Source organism: Pelodiscus sinensis, chromosome 21 (assembly GCF_049634645.1).
Source record: "Pelodiscus sinensis isolate JC-2024 chromosome 21, ASM4963464v1, whole genome shotgun sequence".
Taxonomy (NCBI): Eukaryota; Metazoa; Chordata; order Testudines; family Trionychidae; genus Pelodiscus; species Pelodiscus sinensis.
The window spans coordinates 12,044,245-12,060,874 of record NC_134731.1 but is presented as its reverse complement, the minus strand read 5'-3'; the positions used below and the strand labels follow the sequence as shown (position 1 = coordinate 12,060,874).

The window sequence follows — 16,630 nt, the reverse complement described above, 5'->3', positions numbered from 1 at the left end:
GAAGCCTCAGGGTTACTGAGGCTTGAGGAGACCAGCCCTAACACTCCGTTGCAGGGGAGACGGGAGTGCTAGAGTAGAAAGATTTCACGGGTGAATGCCCTTTGACCCACAGCGCATGTGCAACTGCATCTCCTTGGTGAGTGCTTATGCAAGAAGGTTTGTGTCTGTTTCCTTACCTGCTTGGGGATGCCAGATCCGCGCGGCTGACAATGCGGTGCTGTTGCGGGGAGTACAGCCACTGGAAAGCCGTCAGCGTTCTCTCCTCCAGCCGAAACCGGCCTTCCTTGACGTACCTGCAAATAACAGTGAGACTTACCCAATGCTGAAATGTTTCTCAGGGGAAAGCAGTCAGGGAAAAAAGAGAGCGAGGGAGACACACGTTCAGAAGAACGGCTGCTGGCTCAGGGAAACAGCTGAGAGTTGCAAAGTCAAATAGGAATGTTATCCTCGGAAGTAAAGCACAACCCCCTCTCCTCCTCCGGTGGCCCTTTTCTGTATATTGATGGAGAGCTGCGTGCTCTCTCCGCCAAGTGGCTCAGCAGCCGGAGGGACAAGCCCACGATTTTGCATAGCCATAGGGTCTTGGATCTGAGATCAATTGAACCTCAGCCTGCTGACTTCCCTCTGAGCCAGGCAGGCATTACTGGCCCTTTGGCACAGGTGGAGGGAGAATAAGGCCCAAAGATATGGGGCAGAACTGCAGCTCAAGCCCCAACGCCCTGGCTAAAGATCAGGCTGGGTGTGTGATTACAGCTCGTACTGGCTTTCTTCTCACTAGCTGATGTCACAGAATGGTCACGCCATGGCCGCACGAGGATGGGCAGGGGGTGGAGCCGCTGCTTGGAGAGGCAAGCCCCGCCCATGCTCCACCCCTTCTCTGGCCTGGCTCCGCCCCTCCCCACGACCCTATCCCTTTCCCAATGTCTCCCTCTTTCTTCTGCTCACCCCTTCCAGCCAAATCTCTGAACCGAAATGTAGCAAATGACATTGGGGGGGAAAACCCCACTCTTCTAAAATTCCTTTCCAAAGACAATGGAGCAGGTTTTCCACTGCAGGCCAGATTGTGACGACTGGACATGCAGAAGATACTTAATTAAAAGTGCTAAATTTGGGAATAAAAAATGTCAGTCACGGGGGGGGATATACAGGGCTTGCCAAACGGTGGCGAAATTTACTCGCCAGCCGCGCCCTCTGCATGCACAAGACCCGCATTGCGCATGCATGCGCCACCGGTGAACGGGGCGACCGGCTAAAATCTACTCACCACGGGCAAGTAGATTCAATGATTTGTCGAGCCCTGGTTATATATATCCTGAAGTTTGTCAGTTTTATTTGCCAAAACTGGTAGTACGGGCAAGTCAGAGCAGGCACATACCCGTTAAAAGGTTTCCTTGCCACTTATTGGCTCTTTCACAGAGTCAGTGTTATGCAAATAAATCTAGCAAGCTAGAAGGCTTTTCATTTTTAAGTGTCAAGTATCAGAGGGGTAGCCGTGTTAGCCTGAATCTGCAAAAGCGGCGAGGAGTCCTGTGGCACCTTATAGACTAACTGAAGTGTTGGAGCATAAGCTTTCGTGGGCAAAGACCCACTTCGTCACATGCATGCATCTGACGAAGAGGGTCTTTGCCCACGAAAGCTTATGCTCCAACACTTCAGTTAGTCTATAAGGTGCCACAGGACACCTCGCCGCTTTTGCATTTTTAAGTGAACATCCACTTGGGGGTGGAGGAGGAGTCACTAGTCTGCAAGCTGCACCAACCTGTGGTGGGAGCCTACAGGAACGGTCAGAATAGGGACAGGATGAGGGGGAAAGTTGAGCACTAAGACTCTCTTACATCTGCTCACCTGTGAGCACAAGGGTTGTCCTGGGCTAGTCCCTGGGTTACAGATGGGTTTGCACCGCCTGTCCTTTCACAGCTGAGGTTTCACCCCTCCTAGACCCAAGCGAGCTCACGGTGCATCAGCTCAGGTGGTCATCACAGCCAGTCACTGCAGCTTAGACGCAGGGTGCGAGCAAAAACTCTGAGCCAGAGCCAGAAGAATCCAGGCCTGAACATGAAACTGGTCCTTATATATGGCTACGATAGAACTGGGATGAGACCCTAATCCCACTGAAATCAATGGGCATTTTGGCATTGACTTCAAAGGGCCTTTAACCATGGAGTTGGGATTTCTGGGCTCTTTTGTTCAAAGCTTTGAACCTGAGTCTCAGTTAGGCCATGTCTACACTAGGAAATTATTCCAAAATGACTAAACTTGTGAACTCCTGATTTAACACATTCGAGCTTGCGTGCCCTCACTACGAGGAAGCATCGAAATTAGTCCAAGGCAGACTCCGTTAATGAGGCCAATTCGTTTGAATTAGTGGCACCGGAGCATCCACACTAACGTTATTTCCGACCTACAAGTTCAGAATTAGCGTTATTCCTGACGAAAAGCAGGAGTACGGCGTTCAAATTCCGCAGCCCATTATTCTGAAATAACGGGCTTAGTCGTGTGGACACATTGCTTTCTAATTCGAACTTGGGGGTGAGGGGTTATTTCAGACTAAGGTCCTAGCACAGGAAACCCCCGGCTTCCGACTGCCCAAGTTACGAACCCCTGCACCATTTTTGTAAGTGCAGAAGGGGCCAAAATCCCCCGACTTACGTCCTTGGCCTGCATTTACGATGGCGTACGGCACCTATCGTAAATGAGGGTTCGAGTTACAACACCCCTGACTTGTGACACTTCCTTGGGAACCAATCACATCACAAGTCGGGGACCACCTGTATAGACCAGGGTTTGCAGTATGGCCCTTTTATACAGTGCTGGCAAAATGAGTCCAAATAATTTATACATCCAATGTATATACATCAGTGCAAAGAGGCCATAGGGTAAACAAGGATCAGGTCTTCTGTGACTAACTTACTCTGAGATCTCAGGCAAGTCAGTCAGCCGTGGAGCACCTCGGTTTCTCCATCTGTATAATGAGGCTTATCATAATCAAGAATACTGAAGTGATGGATGTCTCTAATGTGTGCTGGGATTCTTAGTTGGACAGGGCCACAAAAGTGCAGTGATTTTACAGCAGATAAAGGTACTTGGGTGCAGCAAGGTACTCCACATAGAAAACGAAAACAAAATAGAGCAAGTCGTTGTCATTTCTGCAGCATCTTGCATGCACCTGAAATCACACCCGTCTTCCAGGGAACTGCTAGGATGAGCTTCTATGGATGATAAAAGATACTAACGCCCTCTAGTGGCTCTCAGTGCTCCCTGCCTGCAATAAAAATCCATTACTCTTTGATGCAAATCAAATGTCCAAAAGCATCCCCTAAACTTGGATGCCTCCACTTCCAGTTCAAACATTTTGGGCCTGATTTTCAGAGGTACCGGCTACCTGCAGGTCTCACCATTTGGGATTCAACTGATCACATGGAGGCATTTTTAGTACAGCATTGTTATAATTTAATAGCTGTAACAACATTACCTCCAAGATGGCCCAGCCTGTGCTAGGCATGGTGCATACACATTGTACATAATTGACAGTTCCTGACCCAACACTGTGATGAGAGGCAATCACAAAAGCCCCCTTAGGATTGGTCCCCGTGTGCTGATCGTGCCACTGATGCCCATCTTCTTGCTCTCTGGGGGAACATCTACACTGCACAGTTATTCTGGAATAAGCTATTCCAGAATAGTTATTCCAAAATAGCTTATTTCTAAATAGCACATCTACACTGCAGGGAAGCCTCAAATTTAGTTCAAGGCAGGCTTCCCTAATGTAGACATGCTAAATCGATTTAGAGCCCCAGGAGGAATAACTTAGAACGGCCCTGGTGAAGGGCTATTTCGAAATAGCAGAAGTGGAGCATCTACACACGCCTTATTTCAAAATAGCTATTTTAGAATAGGCGTTATTCTTCACAGAGGCTACGTCTACACTGCAGAGTTTTTGTGCAAAAACGCATGTGCGGACGGACAACAGGTAAAAAGCACAGGTGCTCTGATGACCATTCTGTGGATGGCCATCAGAGCTTTCTTGCGCAAGAGCGTCCATGGCAGCGTGGACGCGCTCTTGCACAATAACTTTTTGCAGAACATCTCCTCTGCAAAAAGTTCTTGCGCAAGAAGCCTGCAGTGTAGACATAGCCAGAATGAGGTTTACAGAAGTCAGAAGAAGCCATACATTATTTCAAAATTATTTCAAAATAATGACATTGCTGTGTAGATGCTCGCATAGTTATTTCGGAATAAGAGCCGTTATTCCAAAATAACTTTGCTGTGTAGGCACAGCCTGGGTGGACATTAAGACCCAGTGGTGCCCATCCCATCCTGCTGAGTCAGATTCTCTGGTCTCCCCCAGCCAAAGCACAGAGTTAGCGTTACAACCCCCTTGCAAGTAACACAGACTGTGAACCACTTCAGCTCTGGGAGGATTCAGTTCTAGGACTCAGTACTTAGGAAACCAACCCCCAAAAGGGACCAAACCCCTAAACAAATCCATGTTTCTGTGTGTAAAACTTTTACACAGGGAAAGCTCAAAAGGTCAGCCCCCTTTAGTGAAAGAGAGATATTCACAGTGGTTGCTTCCCTTAGGTAACAATTATTTACACTGGGCCTGATAATAAACAAAAGAGTTTTTATTAAATACAAAAAGTAGGATTTAAGTGGTTGCAAGTGAAAACAGTCAGAGAAAAGTAAGTTACTAAATTAAAATGAATAGAAAATACATTGATAATTCTTGAGAATTCTCATCCACCAAGAAACTTGTTATATGCAAATTCTTACCCTAACCAACTGTTCTTATTTCAGGTATAAGCTTCAAATCAGAGTGGGCCTTTAGCCTTTTTCAAAGGAGACACATGGACAAAGGGAGGGAGGGGATTGTATCTTAGCTGAATCCCAGCTACACAGAAAGTTTCTCTTCTCAAGCTGCCCTTTCAGAGCAAACTTTAAGGCCACTCTGGTTCCTAGAGAACGTAGGGATTTGCCATACCAGATCAGAGAGTTGGTCTATCAGACCTAGGATCTTGCCTCCAGCGGGGTCCATGATGTTTCAGAGAATGCAGAAAAGCATAATCCACCTTGTCATTTCTTGAGTGCAACCAGGGTCGTCCTTAGGATTGAGGGGGCCCTACACAGTACTACGAAACTGGTGTCCCTGTTCCTGATGTCAGCTGGGAGGCCAACCATTTCTTGGAGATGTGATTTTATAATCTTCAGACACATCATTTTAAAACTAATTTTAAACTAAGGTCCGGTAGACTCCTAACACTGTAAATTCAGAAATCGACCCGGATTGGCAAATGCCTGTTAAATGGCTTCACTACGACTTGAATGGCTCTTCCACGAGTTCTGCTAATCACTCTGGCAGGCTTTTCAGTTTTAAGTTAACTAGATCCTCACCTAAGGAAGCAGAGCCACAGAACAGGGATAGGAAGAGGCAGGAGGGTGGACATTGAGACCAAGCGGTGCCCCGAACTTCCAAGTGCCCCATGAAGCAGTGTATTCTGTGTATGGGTACAGACTAGGGATGTGAACAAGTAGTCGACTAGTTGATTAACCGATAAGTGTAGGCTCATTGGTTAATCTAGCCAACTACTTGCATTTCCCACCTGCCTTGCTGCCTCTGATACAGAGGCAGCAAGGAGAGGAGCAGGAGCCAGTGCTGTGGGGAGCCAGTTTAAGAGCCAGTTCCCCCCAGCACTGGCTCCGTGGTGCTGCCTACCCCCACCCTGCTGCCTCTATCAGAAACAACAGCACAGTAGTGAAGGCATGGGAGGCTGCCACGAAGCAGCCTCTAACCACAGCCAACCTGGGCTGCTGTGGACAGAGGCTGCTTCTCAGCAGCAGCCCCTGCCCATGGTGGGCTGGAGCTTGCCTTGGGCAGAGGCTGTCCACAGTGGCCCTGCTGGCTGTGGACAGGGGCTGCTGCCATCCTGCACTGCTGCCTCTGATACAGAGGCAGCAGTGCGGGGCAGCAGGCAGCCAGTCTGTGTGGGGAGCTGGTTTTTAAACTGGCTCCCCTCATGGACCAGCTCCTGCCTGGCACCTTGCGCTGCTGCCTCTGATACAGAGGCAGCAGTGCGGAGTGGCAAGGGGCTCCCCAGGAATGGGGCTGGAGCCCACTGGCTGTCAACCTGCCCCTGAGAACTATAGAATAGTCAACTATCCACTAAGATTTCATGTGGTTAGTCAACTGTTCAGATAACCAATAGCTAACCTCCCTAGTTACTCCCACGGCTCTGAGTGTGACACAAATGGGGGTGGAAGATGGTCATAATGATTTGAACGTTGTATTTTCAAATTTACCTGTCTGACAAAACATTCCCACCATGCAGAAAAAATCGTTTCTAGTCTCTCATCTCCCCCCACTCCAAACCCTCTTCCATGTGTTTGCTTTCAAAGCAGAACATAAAGGGCCCAATTCTGGTGTAATTCTATTTCAGGGCAGTTGCTCCTGATTTTCCAGTAGCATAAATGAGAGCAGGATCGGGCCCAACACTCAGCCAGACAGTCTGTGAAATTGACCAAAACACCAAATTCCCCAATGGCCATGGGTGATCATGGAAAGGGTCTCCAGTCCAGCCATGCATACGGAAGGGGCAGGAAGCTTGTTATGGGATTGGATTCAGGTGGGTGTGGGAAGGGGAGACGGAAGTGGTCTTTGCATGGATCCAGAGGCAAAACAGCCCATAAGAACAACATAAGAACATAAGAACGGCCGTACTGGGTCAGACTGAAGGTCCATCCAGCCCAGTATCCTGTCTGCCGACAGTGGCCAATGCCAGGTGTCCCAGAGGGAGTGAATCGAACAGGAAATGATCAAGCAATCTCTCTCCTGCCATCCATCTCCAGCCTCTGACAAACAGCGACTAGGGACACCATTCCTTACCCATACTGGCTAATAGGCATTATGACAGCCCATGGAAGATATGAAATCATTGAACCTAATATAGGTGCTCAAAATCAAGCCCTTTGGTTCTAGCCAACTGTAGCTTGGAAAGGAAGGAAAACAAACCATGTGTCTGGCTGCTGGGCATAAGTTTATCGGCGAAACAATAGCGTGATTTTGTCCTTTTCCAGTATAACTAAAATGGGTTTTAAAAATCTTCCCGCGGCAAGTCGATGTGGGGTTGGATTTACAGCTTCTCAGCAAGGCATTTGCCACCAATTTTCCAACAAATGTGAAGCTACGTCTTGATCAGACTAGAATAAAATGTCGTACAAATTGTTCTCGCCACTACCTTCCAAAGACATTTGGGAGGAGCCCGCTCCTGCATCCCTTGCACATCCAAAGCTCCCAAGGAACAGCTAGATTTTGCTGTCCATTAATTCAATGTTACTCTTCAATAAGGTCATTAATTTATCTAACCCAAGTCCTTCCCTGGATTAAATCAGCTGAACTCACTGATTCCAGGTTGCATCCATGTATATCTATGCCATGGAGAGCATAATCTGGTTTCTGAATGGGAGATGCACATGGGAAAGGAATGTAGGCCTGTGCCCTCGGAAAATACACAGTTGGGTTTGTTTATGGAAACCTAAAGCTGATTCCAAACCTGAATCTATCTATATATTTTAGAGTATGTCTGTGTGTCTGAGTCCATTTGATCAAGAAGGCCTCCTAAATGGTAGGACCACCAAATTTGAGATGCAGCTTCCTCTTCTCCTAACTTAAAGCAAGGTCACAATTTGGTTGTGCCAGGACCACCGGAAGCCCTGGGAAAAGGACTGTTTTCCATAACATGCAAAGGGAGGGGCTGCTGTTCGGAGGGACGCGATATGAGAGTGGCCACTGGGGGCAGCAATCCCACACGGAGAGCTACTCTGCAGAGTGTCCACTGGGGATAGCTGTACCACCAAGGGAGCAGCCAGCAGGATTGCCAGAACACCAAGTAGCCCCCCCACCACCAAACCTTTCTCCCCCCTCCTACCTCTTGGCCGAAGCAGCGGAGGGGGGCAGAAAAAGAACACCCTTGGTATCTGGGAAGGGTGTGGGTGGAAGAGAATAGTCCCCTGGCAGGCTGGACGGGGGGGGGGAGGAGGAAGAAAACAGGCCCCTGGAGGTGAAGGATGACCCCTGCCCTGAACCCCTCCTTACCTGCCAACCTTCACTCTCGCACCCCATCCTCAGCCTCTTGCACCACCAGCCCCACACGCTGCCATGAAGGGCCTGGGCCATGCCGGGTAAGTCTGCTAGTATATAAATATATTATCCATACTCTAGTTTACCTTTTCCACCTCAAAACAGGCAACACGTTCGAACTTGTCGCTCTTCACTTATAATCCGCTTTGCTCTTCCGATCCACTTAATGCCTTTAAGGCTCACAGAGCTCCTATAATAACTATGGGTATGTCTACACTACCCTCCCAGTTCGAACTAGGAGGGTAATGTAGGCATACCACACTTGCAAATGAAGCCCAGGATTTGAATTTCCCGGGCTTCATTTGCATAAGCGGGGAGCCGCCATTTTTAAAACCCCGCTGGTTCGAACCCCGTGCAGCGCGGCTACACGGGGCTCGAACTAGGTAGTTCGGACTAGGATTCCTAGTCCGAACTACCGGTACACCTCGTGGAACGTGGAACGAGGTGTACCGGTAGTTCGGACTAGGAATCCTAGTCCAAACTACCTAGTTTGAGCCCCGTGTAGCCGCGCTGCACGGGGTTCGAACCAGCGGGGTTTTAAAAATGGCGGCTCCCCGCTTATGCAAATGAAGCCCGGGAAATTCAAATCCCGGGCTTCATTTGCAAGTGTGGTATGCCTACATTACCCTCCTAGTTCGAACTGGGAGGGTAGTGTAGACATACCCTATGTTATAGCAGTTTTATACATAAATAAACCGGAGGCCCAAAGGGTAAGATTGGCAAAGCAGCCCAGGGGATTTAGACACATCTCTGCCATTCCAATTAAAACAGATGGAAGACACATGCTAAAGTCCTCTCCACTGCTTTGAAAAACACAACTAAGCTGACGTGCCAGGACACAGAGCAAAGCAGCGAAAGAGCTGTGAAGCCAAAGCCCCGACTCCCAGTAGCCCAAGCACTATGCTGAATCCCTCACTTGATACCACTTCAGTGAAAGGGCCACAAGAAACAACCCCTCTCCTCTTTCCAAGTGACTCCTCCCCGTCCCAGCTGTGGCAGTTTGTAACATGTCATGGCGATTGCATTCTCCTTCTCAAGCAGAGGAATTGGTCACAGAGTTGAATGTAACAAACGAACGTTTATTCACAACAGAGTTTTCATTTTTCTTAAGTTTGGCTCTGCCCCGTCCATGCATCAACTCCGTCCTCGGCTTTACTATCATCTCCAAAGCCAGCCTAATCGCCCTGAAACATTAGTCAGGATGGCGTGCCAGATGTGGAAGCTTATTTAATAAATGTTCAAGTGACAAATCATGGGTTATTATTGCAATTAAAGTTGTGCATGTTCTTTAATGCCCGAGCAAAATATCCGTAATTACAATTGTTCCCTTCTTTTAGAAAAAAAAAATCTGCTGTCTCACTTATTCCAGATAATCAGCGGCACTTAAGATGCCCTCATTTGAATGTGAAATTTCACCAGTGAGTGTAATTATTAAAGCATCTGTAGAGATGAAGGGAAGGGGGGGTTCATACTCATTTGGAAAAATGGAAATGACAGGCAGTTTGTGCTCAGAACCTAGCACTCAGCTGACGCGTGAGTGACACAGGCTAAATAAAATTCACTCTTCAGGGGCAAACGAAGGCCCAGCCCTGCCAACATGCATGTAACTTGATGCCTGCGAGGATGCAGTCAGAGGCTGGGATCCAAACACGGATACACAACATAATCATTAACAGGAGCTCTGGGGAGACAAAAAGTGCTATCCTAGAGCTAGGTTGCTCAGCTGGGCACATGCTTGCACTGAGAGGTGGTGAGGCTCCATATCAGCATTGGCTGTGCCATTGATCCATGACACCCATCTGACTTTGGTGATATCCAACACCCCTGCCAGATAGGGAACCACTACGGTGCCACCCCGGAACAGAGAGAGGCTAAGTGACTTGCCCAGGGCTACAAGGGGGGCCTGCCGTAAGGCGAGGATTTGAACCCCAATCCTTGCACAGTGCCCTAGATCCTGGACCATCCTTCCTCCCATCTCAGTGCAGAGATCCAGGCAGCAGAAGGGGACTGAGTGATGCATCATTTCCAGAGCTGGGCAGGTGAGTGCAGCAGGAGCATCATCACCCATGTTCGAGTCTCTGGAAACGCTGTGATTTGTGACTATGCCTGGCCCCGGAGCAAGGGGAGGAGGGCCCCAGCAGGAAGAATGAAATTGAACCAAAGTTGTGGCTAAGGAGTACCTGCGAATCAAGGTTTGCAGGCTCATGCTCATTGGTTTCTTCCCAGAGGAGGAATTCCCTGGAGCATTCACTGCTTTTTCTGAGCCTTAGCTGAGCCCGTGAACAGTTAATCCGAGTCATTAGCAGTACCAAGTGGTGAAATCAAAGACAACAGATGATGCAAGGCTCCTTGGGCTAAGCGTACGGGTTACAATACTTCATCTTTAGCCGCTGCTGCAATCCACTTACACTTGTGTGTAGATCCAGTTCTATTTTTGTGACAGTACTGCCTGGTACGCAGTACTGGCACCTCCAGTCAGAGCTCAATAACTTTTCCCTGGGAGTACCGGCACCTTTTTAAAAAAAAAAAAAAAAAGCACCGTGATCCCAAACCTGCATGAATCCAGAGAGGCACAGAAAAGCGTCAGAAGGGGTTGGATGGGCTGATGTGCAAGGAAAGAAAAAAGCACTAAATGGGCCCAATTCTTATCTTTCGTCACTAGTGCAGCACTGCAGGCTACAACTAAGGTTTGTGATTTAGACTCTTGGGCAATAAATGGCCGTCGGTGACATTTTAACTGGTCCTAACATTCGAACAGGTTCCCGTTGCAGGGGGTGGGATATGTTCTCCACTTTGGCTTGCCCTCCTTTGAGCAGAGCATCCAGCCAAATAGAGACACCAATGTTTGCTATAAAACTCCCGCTGAACTCAGCAGAATCATGATTCGGCCTTACATCTGCAACACTGCTAACCAGGAAGGCGAGCAAGAAACCAGCCCAAAAAGTTGCTATAGAGCTAGGAACACAGGAACTGCCAGATGGATCAGAATCAAGGTCCACCTAGTCACATATCCTGTCTCAACCCAGAGCCAGCAAGATGCTTCAGATGAAATTTGACAAATTTTTATCAAACTGTAGGGCTACGTCTACACTGGCATGAATTTCCGAAAATGCTTTTAACGGAAAAGTTTTCCGTTAAAAGCATTTTCGGAAAAGCACGTCTAGATTGGCAGGGTGCTTTTCCGCAAAAGCACTTTTTGTGGAAAAGCATCCGTGGCCAATCTAGACACGGTTTTCCGCAAAAAAGCCCCGATCACCATTTTCGCGATCGGGGCTTTTTTGCAGAAAACAATACTATTCTATCTACACTGGCCCTTTCGCACAAAAGTCTTTCGGAAAAAGACTTTTGCCCAAACGGGAGTAGCATAGTTTTTCCGGAAAAGCACTTATGATTTTACAGGAGATCGTCAGTGCTCTTCCGGAAATTCAAGCGGCCAGTGTAGACAGCTGGCAAGTTTTTCCGCAAAATCAAATGATTTTGCGGAAAAACTTGCCAGTCTAGACACAGCCTAGGTGTTCCGCATAAACATTTTTTTAATCAAACCGTAGGTGTTCCGCATAAAAAAATATTATGTGTTCTGTCGTCTCAAAAAGTTTAAGAAACACTGCCCTAGTAGGTCTCATCCTGATCGCTAATTGTTACCAGCTGGAAGCTGGCTAAAACCAGGATGGTGAGATTTAATATCCCTCCTGATTTGCTTGGGATGAATTGTGCTTTGGATAATCTTGTTATCCATACTCGGGATATAGGTGAACCGGTAACCAGTGGGGACTGGAGCAGCTCCCTGTCTTCCTCAGGCAAGAGGCTTGCTGCCGATAGGGATTGTTCTTGTCCAAAGCAGCCTCTGTCCACGGCAGGCCCAAGAACCCCACAAGCTGTCCATCAGGAGTCTAGCCTGCCACAGACCGGGGCTGCTCCGGCAGGGATTGGGAGCCACTCCAGCACCAGGCTGGCGCAGTCCCCTCCCCCACCACAAAACAGATCCTGCTTAATCGGTTAAGCAGTTAAATGTTAGGCTCGCCTATCATTTAACCAGTTAACTGATGAACCAGGATTTTATATCCCGCATCCACACACGCGGCCAATCCCTCTTTTGAATATTTGCATGGGGGCTTCCTTTGGTAATTAGTGCCACCCTCCAATTACACCTCATGTGGGGAAGTATTTCCTTCCATCAGTTTTGAACTTGCCATCTTTCCATTGGTTCGAATGCCCCGCTGGCCAGCAAATCCACATTCACCCGCATCGTGCCAGCCAGTTGACTGCAGCCATAGTGATTCGATTGCCAGCACCTCTCTGATTAGTCAGCACGCTGCTCATTTGCCTCAGAGTCCATCTGTGTTCCGCCCGTGCGGAGAGCGTCACCGTGCTGCTGGCTGTCCCAATCAGGCCGTTCGCCATCGTGACATGGCTCTGCCGTGTTGGATGCGTTGTGGTGCACCAGCTTCGGCGCCTTGTGCAGAAAGCTCCGTGCATTCCTGAAGGACATCACCGCGAGGGTTGTGAATGGTTAACTGATCACCCATACAAGGTTACGTGGGGGGGGGGGCCTGCCACCAAAAGGGGGCTGCTCCAGACCTGCTGGCGGGCGAGGGGAACTCCAGCCCAGACCTCTGACAGGGGCCCATCCAGGTGCCCTCTGCAGAGAGTCTCTCAGTTCAGTCCAATCTCTTGTCTGTTTCCCCCTCTCAGGATGAAAGTGGTGCCTCTGGGACTTCTCCTGGAGACAATGTTCTAACAGCTCCCCATGCTGAGCTGTTCTTAATTCTGCCAGCCAGCCCTGACCTTCCTCCTTCCAGGCCTGGGCTGCAACTGAGCTGCTTTTAGTCCGGCAGCTGCTTTTGTAGTCCGTCTTGGCCCGATTGGCTGGTTCCTCCACAGCCACTCTAGACTGTTGGGAGGTCTTCTCTATGGCCTTAGGGCTTAGTCTGCCCTGTCACAATCCCCAAATACTCTAGTATGCTTACTGTCCTATCTACTGTTTACTATATTTTGCGAGGGTTTAGCGCTTCTAAAAATGAGGCCACCAGTGTTGGCCTAGGCACTGGGACACTGTAGGGCAGACCTAGTCAACACGTGGCCCATTTGTTTGCAGCCCACGGTGCAGTTTGGGTTTACGCAGGGCTCAGAACGTACCCCGCGGCTGGGAGCCAAAACAAAAAACTAGTCAATATAATGGTCTTCTATTGAGATGCGTTTTAGTAGTTAAATTCCTGGACTGTCATTGCTCATTAAAAGTGCTGTTTTATGGGTGGAAATCACATCACTATTGCATTTCACTAAAATCAGCAGAACTGACTTAAGTGGGTCCTGTGTGTTGTGTAGTGTTGCTTTAATCTTTGTATCTATGCCTGTCAGTGTGAAAAAAAACTATTTGCATAGATTTGCATATATAGTTGCATGTCTATGCGACCACACTTAAGCTGTGGCCCTTAGCATGTGCTGTGAGTTTCATTGTGGCCGCCAGGGCTTCCCAAGTTGAGTAGCCCTGCTGTAGGGAATAAGATCTCGCAGTCTGCAGGGCCTTAGCTAAGCAGCCATTTAAAATATGCAAGCTTCCTAGGCAAAATATAAGCTGCAGGGTGTACAGTCAGCTGAGGCTTCAAATTCTCTTCCCTGAACGATGCTCCTCAGAAGCTTTGCCCTCAGGATGGGCCAGGGCGACAAAGTTTGAACCTACAGGGACGCCTCTCCCAATGTTCCTTGCTCCGATCCGGCTCTGACCTTCGCCAGCACTGCCAGTGAGTCAAGGATTTTGCTCTGGTCCCATCTCTAGTGGTTACATAAGCTCTGCAGAGTTGGACTCCAGAAAGTCATTTCATTTGTATTTTGGCATCGCTGCAGCATGCCGCTCCCGGGCGGGGGGCTGTGGCGTCATACGCGCCAGAGAGAAAAACCGGCTCAGAGAAAGCCTGGTCCAAGCTGGAATCCTCCACTAGCCCCTCGGCAAGACCGGGACAGCCAGCCCCCTGCTTGCCCCGTTACTCCTGTTATGTGCCCCCAAGTCCTCTAGCAGGAGCCGGAGCTGGGACGGTCCCACACTGAGACGCCCCCTACTGCAGCAGACAGGACACACACCACCCCAAGAGAGACACTGTCCCAACCTCTGGACACTGCCCCCACCGGTGGGGATCTCCTAAGTCCTCCTGCAAGGGGCGCGATCCGCCCTCTCCTTCCCAACGGGTCCGGCCCTCTGCAAAGACAGCTCTACTCCAGGAAGATCCCCTTCACCGGCAGCAGGGGTTCTGCCCCCGCCATGTGCCAGAGACGAGAAAGCCCCATATATCCCCCTCACCAGCATCACGGCCTCTCCTCAAAGACTCTCCCCTGTAGCCACATCTGAGACAGGGCCTCCCTGCAGCAGATAGGGGCCATCTGCCCCCAGCCCAACTTCCCAGGGCCCTGGCAGGAACTGCAAGACCCCATGCTCCCAATGCAGGCACCTCTCACACTCCCCTCCCCCGTCGCTAGGGCACCGCTAACCCCAAATGCCACAGTTGGCCCCCTCGCCCCTAGAGCCGCAACGGGGATGCTCCCCCTGCCCAACCCCCAACGCAGCCACTGGGATTTCCCTCCCAGGGCAGAGATGGGGACCCCCCTCTGCTGGCAGAAGAGGACTGGCCCTCAAGACCCCTTCCCCAGCCTCAAGAATCCCACTCCCCACAACTATGGATCCCCTCAACTCCCCCGGGCAGCAGCTGGGCTGCCACTCCCTCCCAATCCTGAGAGTACCAACCGCACAGCCCCCCCCCCCCCAGGGCACCAGCTGGGTCTCCCCTCTGCACACCTAGGGAACCAGCTGGGCCATACACCCCCAATCCCTAGGGTACCAACTGGGCCATACACCCCCAATCCCTAGGGTACCAACTGGGCCATACACCCTCAATCCCTAGGGTACCAACTGGGCCATACACCCCCAATTCCTAGGGTACCAACTGGGCCATACACCCCCAATCCCTAGGGTACCAATTGGGCCAGCCCCCCATCCCAAGGGTACCAACTCCGCAGCCCCCCTTAAGGCACCAGCTGTTCCCCCCCCAATTACTAGAGTACCAAGTGGGCTACCTCCCCATCCCAAGGGTACCAAGTCTGCAGCCCCCCCCCCTTAAGGCACCAGTTACCCCCCCCCCCATCCCTAGGGAACCCGCTGGGCCATACACCCCTCCCCCCATCCCAAGGGTACCAACTCTGCAGCTCCCCCTCAAATTACCAGAGTACCAAGTGGGCCGCCCCCCCCTTAAGGCACCAGCTGCCCCCTTCCAATACCTAGGCTACCTACTCCGCAACACCCCCGCCCCCCCTTTAGGACACCACCTGGGGCCCCCTCCCCGCGCCGAGGGAACCAGCCGGGCCAGCCCCTCTCCTAAGGCACCAGCTGGGCCGCCCCGCCCCGCGCCCCTCGGGGCCCAGCTGGGACCCCTCCCCGGCCTCTCCGCCCCGCGGCTCCAACTTGCCTCCCGCCTCCCCCCTGCGGCTCCGCCCGCCGCTCGCTCACCAGCGCACCAGCTCCCAGCGCGTCTCGCCCGGCGCCTTGCGGCTGGCCATGCTGCCCGGGCCCGGGGGCTGCGGCCGCCTCGCTCCCCCGCCGGCCCTTCCGCGGGGAGCCCCGGGAGCGGGCGGACGCGAACAGCCGGCGCCGGGGAGCTGGCGCGTCCCTCGGCCTCCTGCTTTGCGGGCCGCTTCCCGGCTGCCGCGTCCCGCCTGGCCGCAGCTCGCTCCCCCGGGGCTTACGGGGCGCAGCCTCCCGGGCAGCCCCACGCTTCAGCCAGCAGCGCCCCTGGCCCCCAAGTGTGGGGCTGGGGCGAGGCCGCTAGGGGGCCAGTCCTGGCTGAGCGCCCGCTGGCACGGATCGGGTCCTAAGTGTGTCTGCGAGGCGAGCGCTGGCCAGGGCGAGGGGCCTGGAGGAAGTAGGGTTGGGTTGGGTTGGGTTGGGTTTCCTGCCAAGCGCCTGGGGCCAGCAAAGAGCAGGGCCCCTTTGTGCCAGGCGCTGTACACACAGTAGTAGACAACGCCAGCCAGAGAGCCCTTACAAGGAAGACCCAGGGTGCCTCTACACTGCAAAGGAATACCGGCTGTTACTCTGACATAACTATGGGAGCCGCTACACAGCAAGGCCATTATTTTGAAATCATTTTGCAATAACGGAAGGCTTAGCCCAACTTCTGCAAACCTCATTCTACGAGCCGTAACGCCTCTTCCGAAATAGCTATTTAGAAAGAAGGCGTGTGTAGATGCTCCACTTCTGCTGTTCTGAGATAGCCCCTCACTAGGGCCATAAGTTATTCCTCCTGGGGCTCTAAATCGAGATAGCACATCCACATTAGGCGAGCTTGCTTTGGACTAATTTTGAGGTTTTCCTACAGGATAAACAATGAGAGGTCCCATGGCACCTTATAATCAAAGGGTCTGTCTACACTTGCACCCTCTTTCGATAGAGGGTTGCAAACGAAGACAGTCAAAATTGCGAATGAGGCCGGGATTTAAATATCCCATGCT

The 16,630-nt window shown here is 51.0% G+C and overlaps 1 protein-coding gene across 2 annotated transcripts in view; it reads right to left on the bottom strand.

Annotated features, from left to right (window-relative positions):
• RAP1GAP2 (RAP1 GTPase activating protein 2) overlaps positions 1-15,823 on the bottom strand; it is a 373,682-nt gene extending 357,859 nt beyond the window's left edge. The window contains exons 1-2 of one of the 2 annotated variants that reach the window (XM_075904877.1): positions 15,630-15,823; positions 177-293 (exon numbers count right to left, since the gene is read on the bottom strand). In XM_075904877.1, coding sequence (XP_075760992.1) covers positions 177-293; positions 15,630-15,679 — 167 coding nt within the window. In that variant the 5' untranslated portion in view covers positions 15,680-15,823. The remainder of the gene's footprint in view (positions 1-176; positions 294-15,629) is intronic. The other variant, XM_075904876.1, reaches the window with a different exon arrangement.
• Positions 15,824-16,630: the final 807 nt, after the last annotated feature.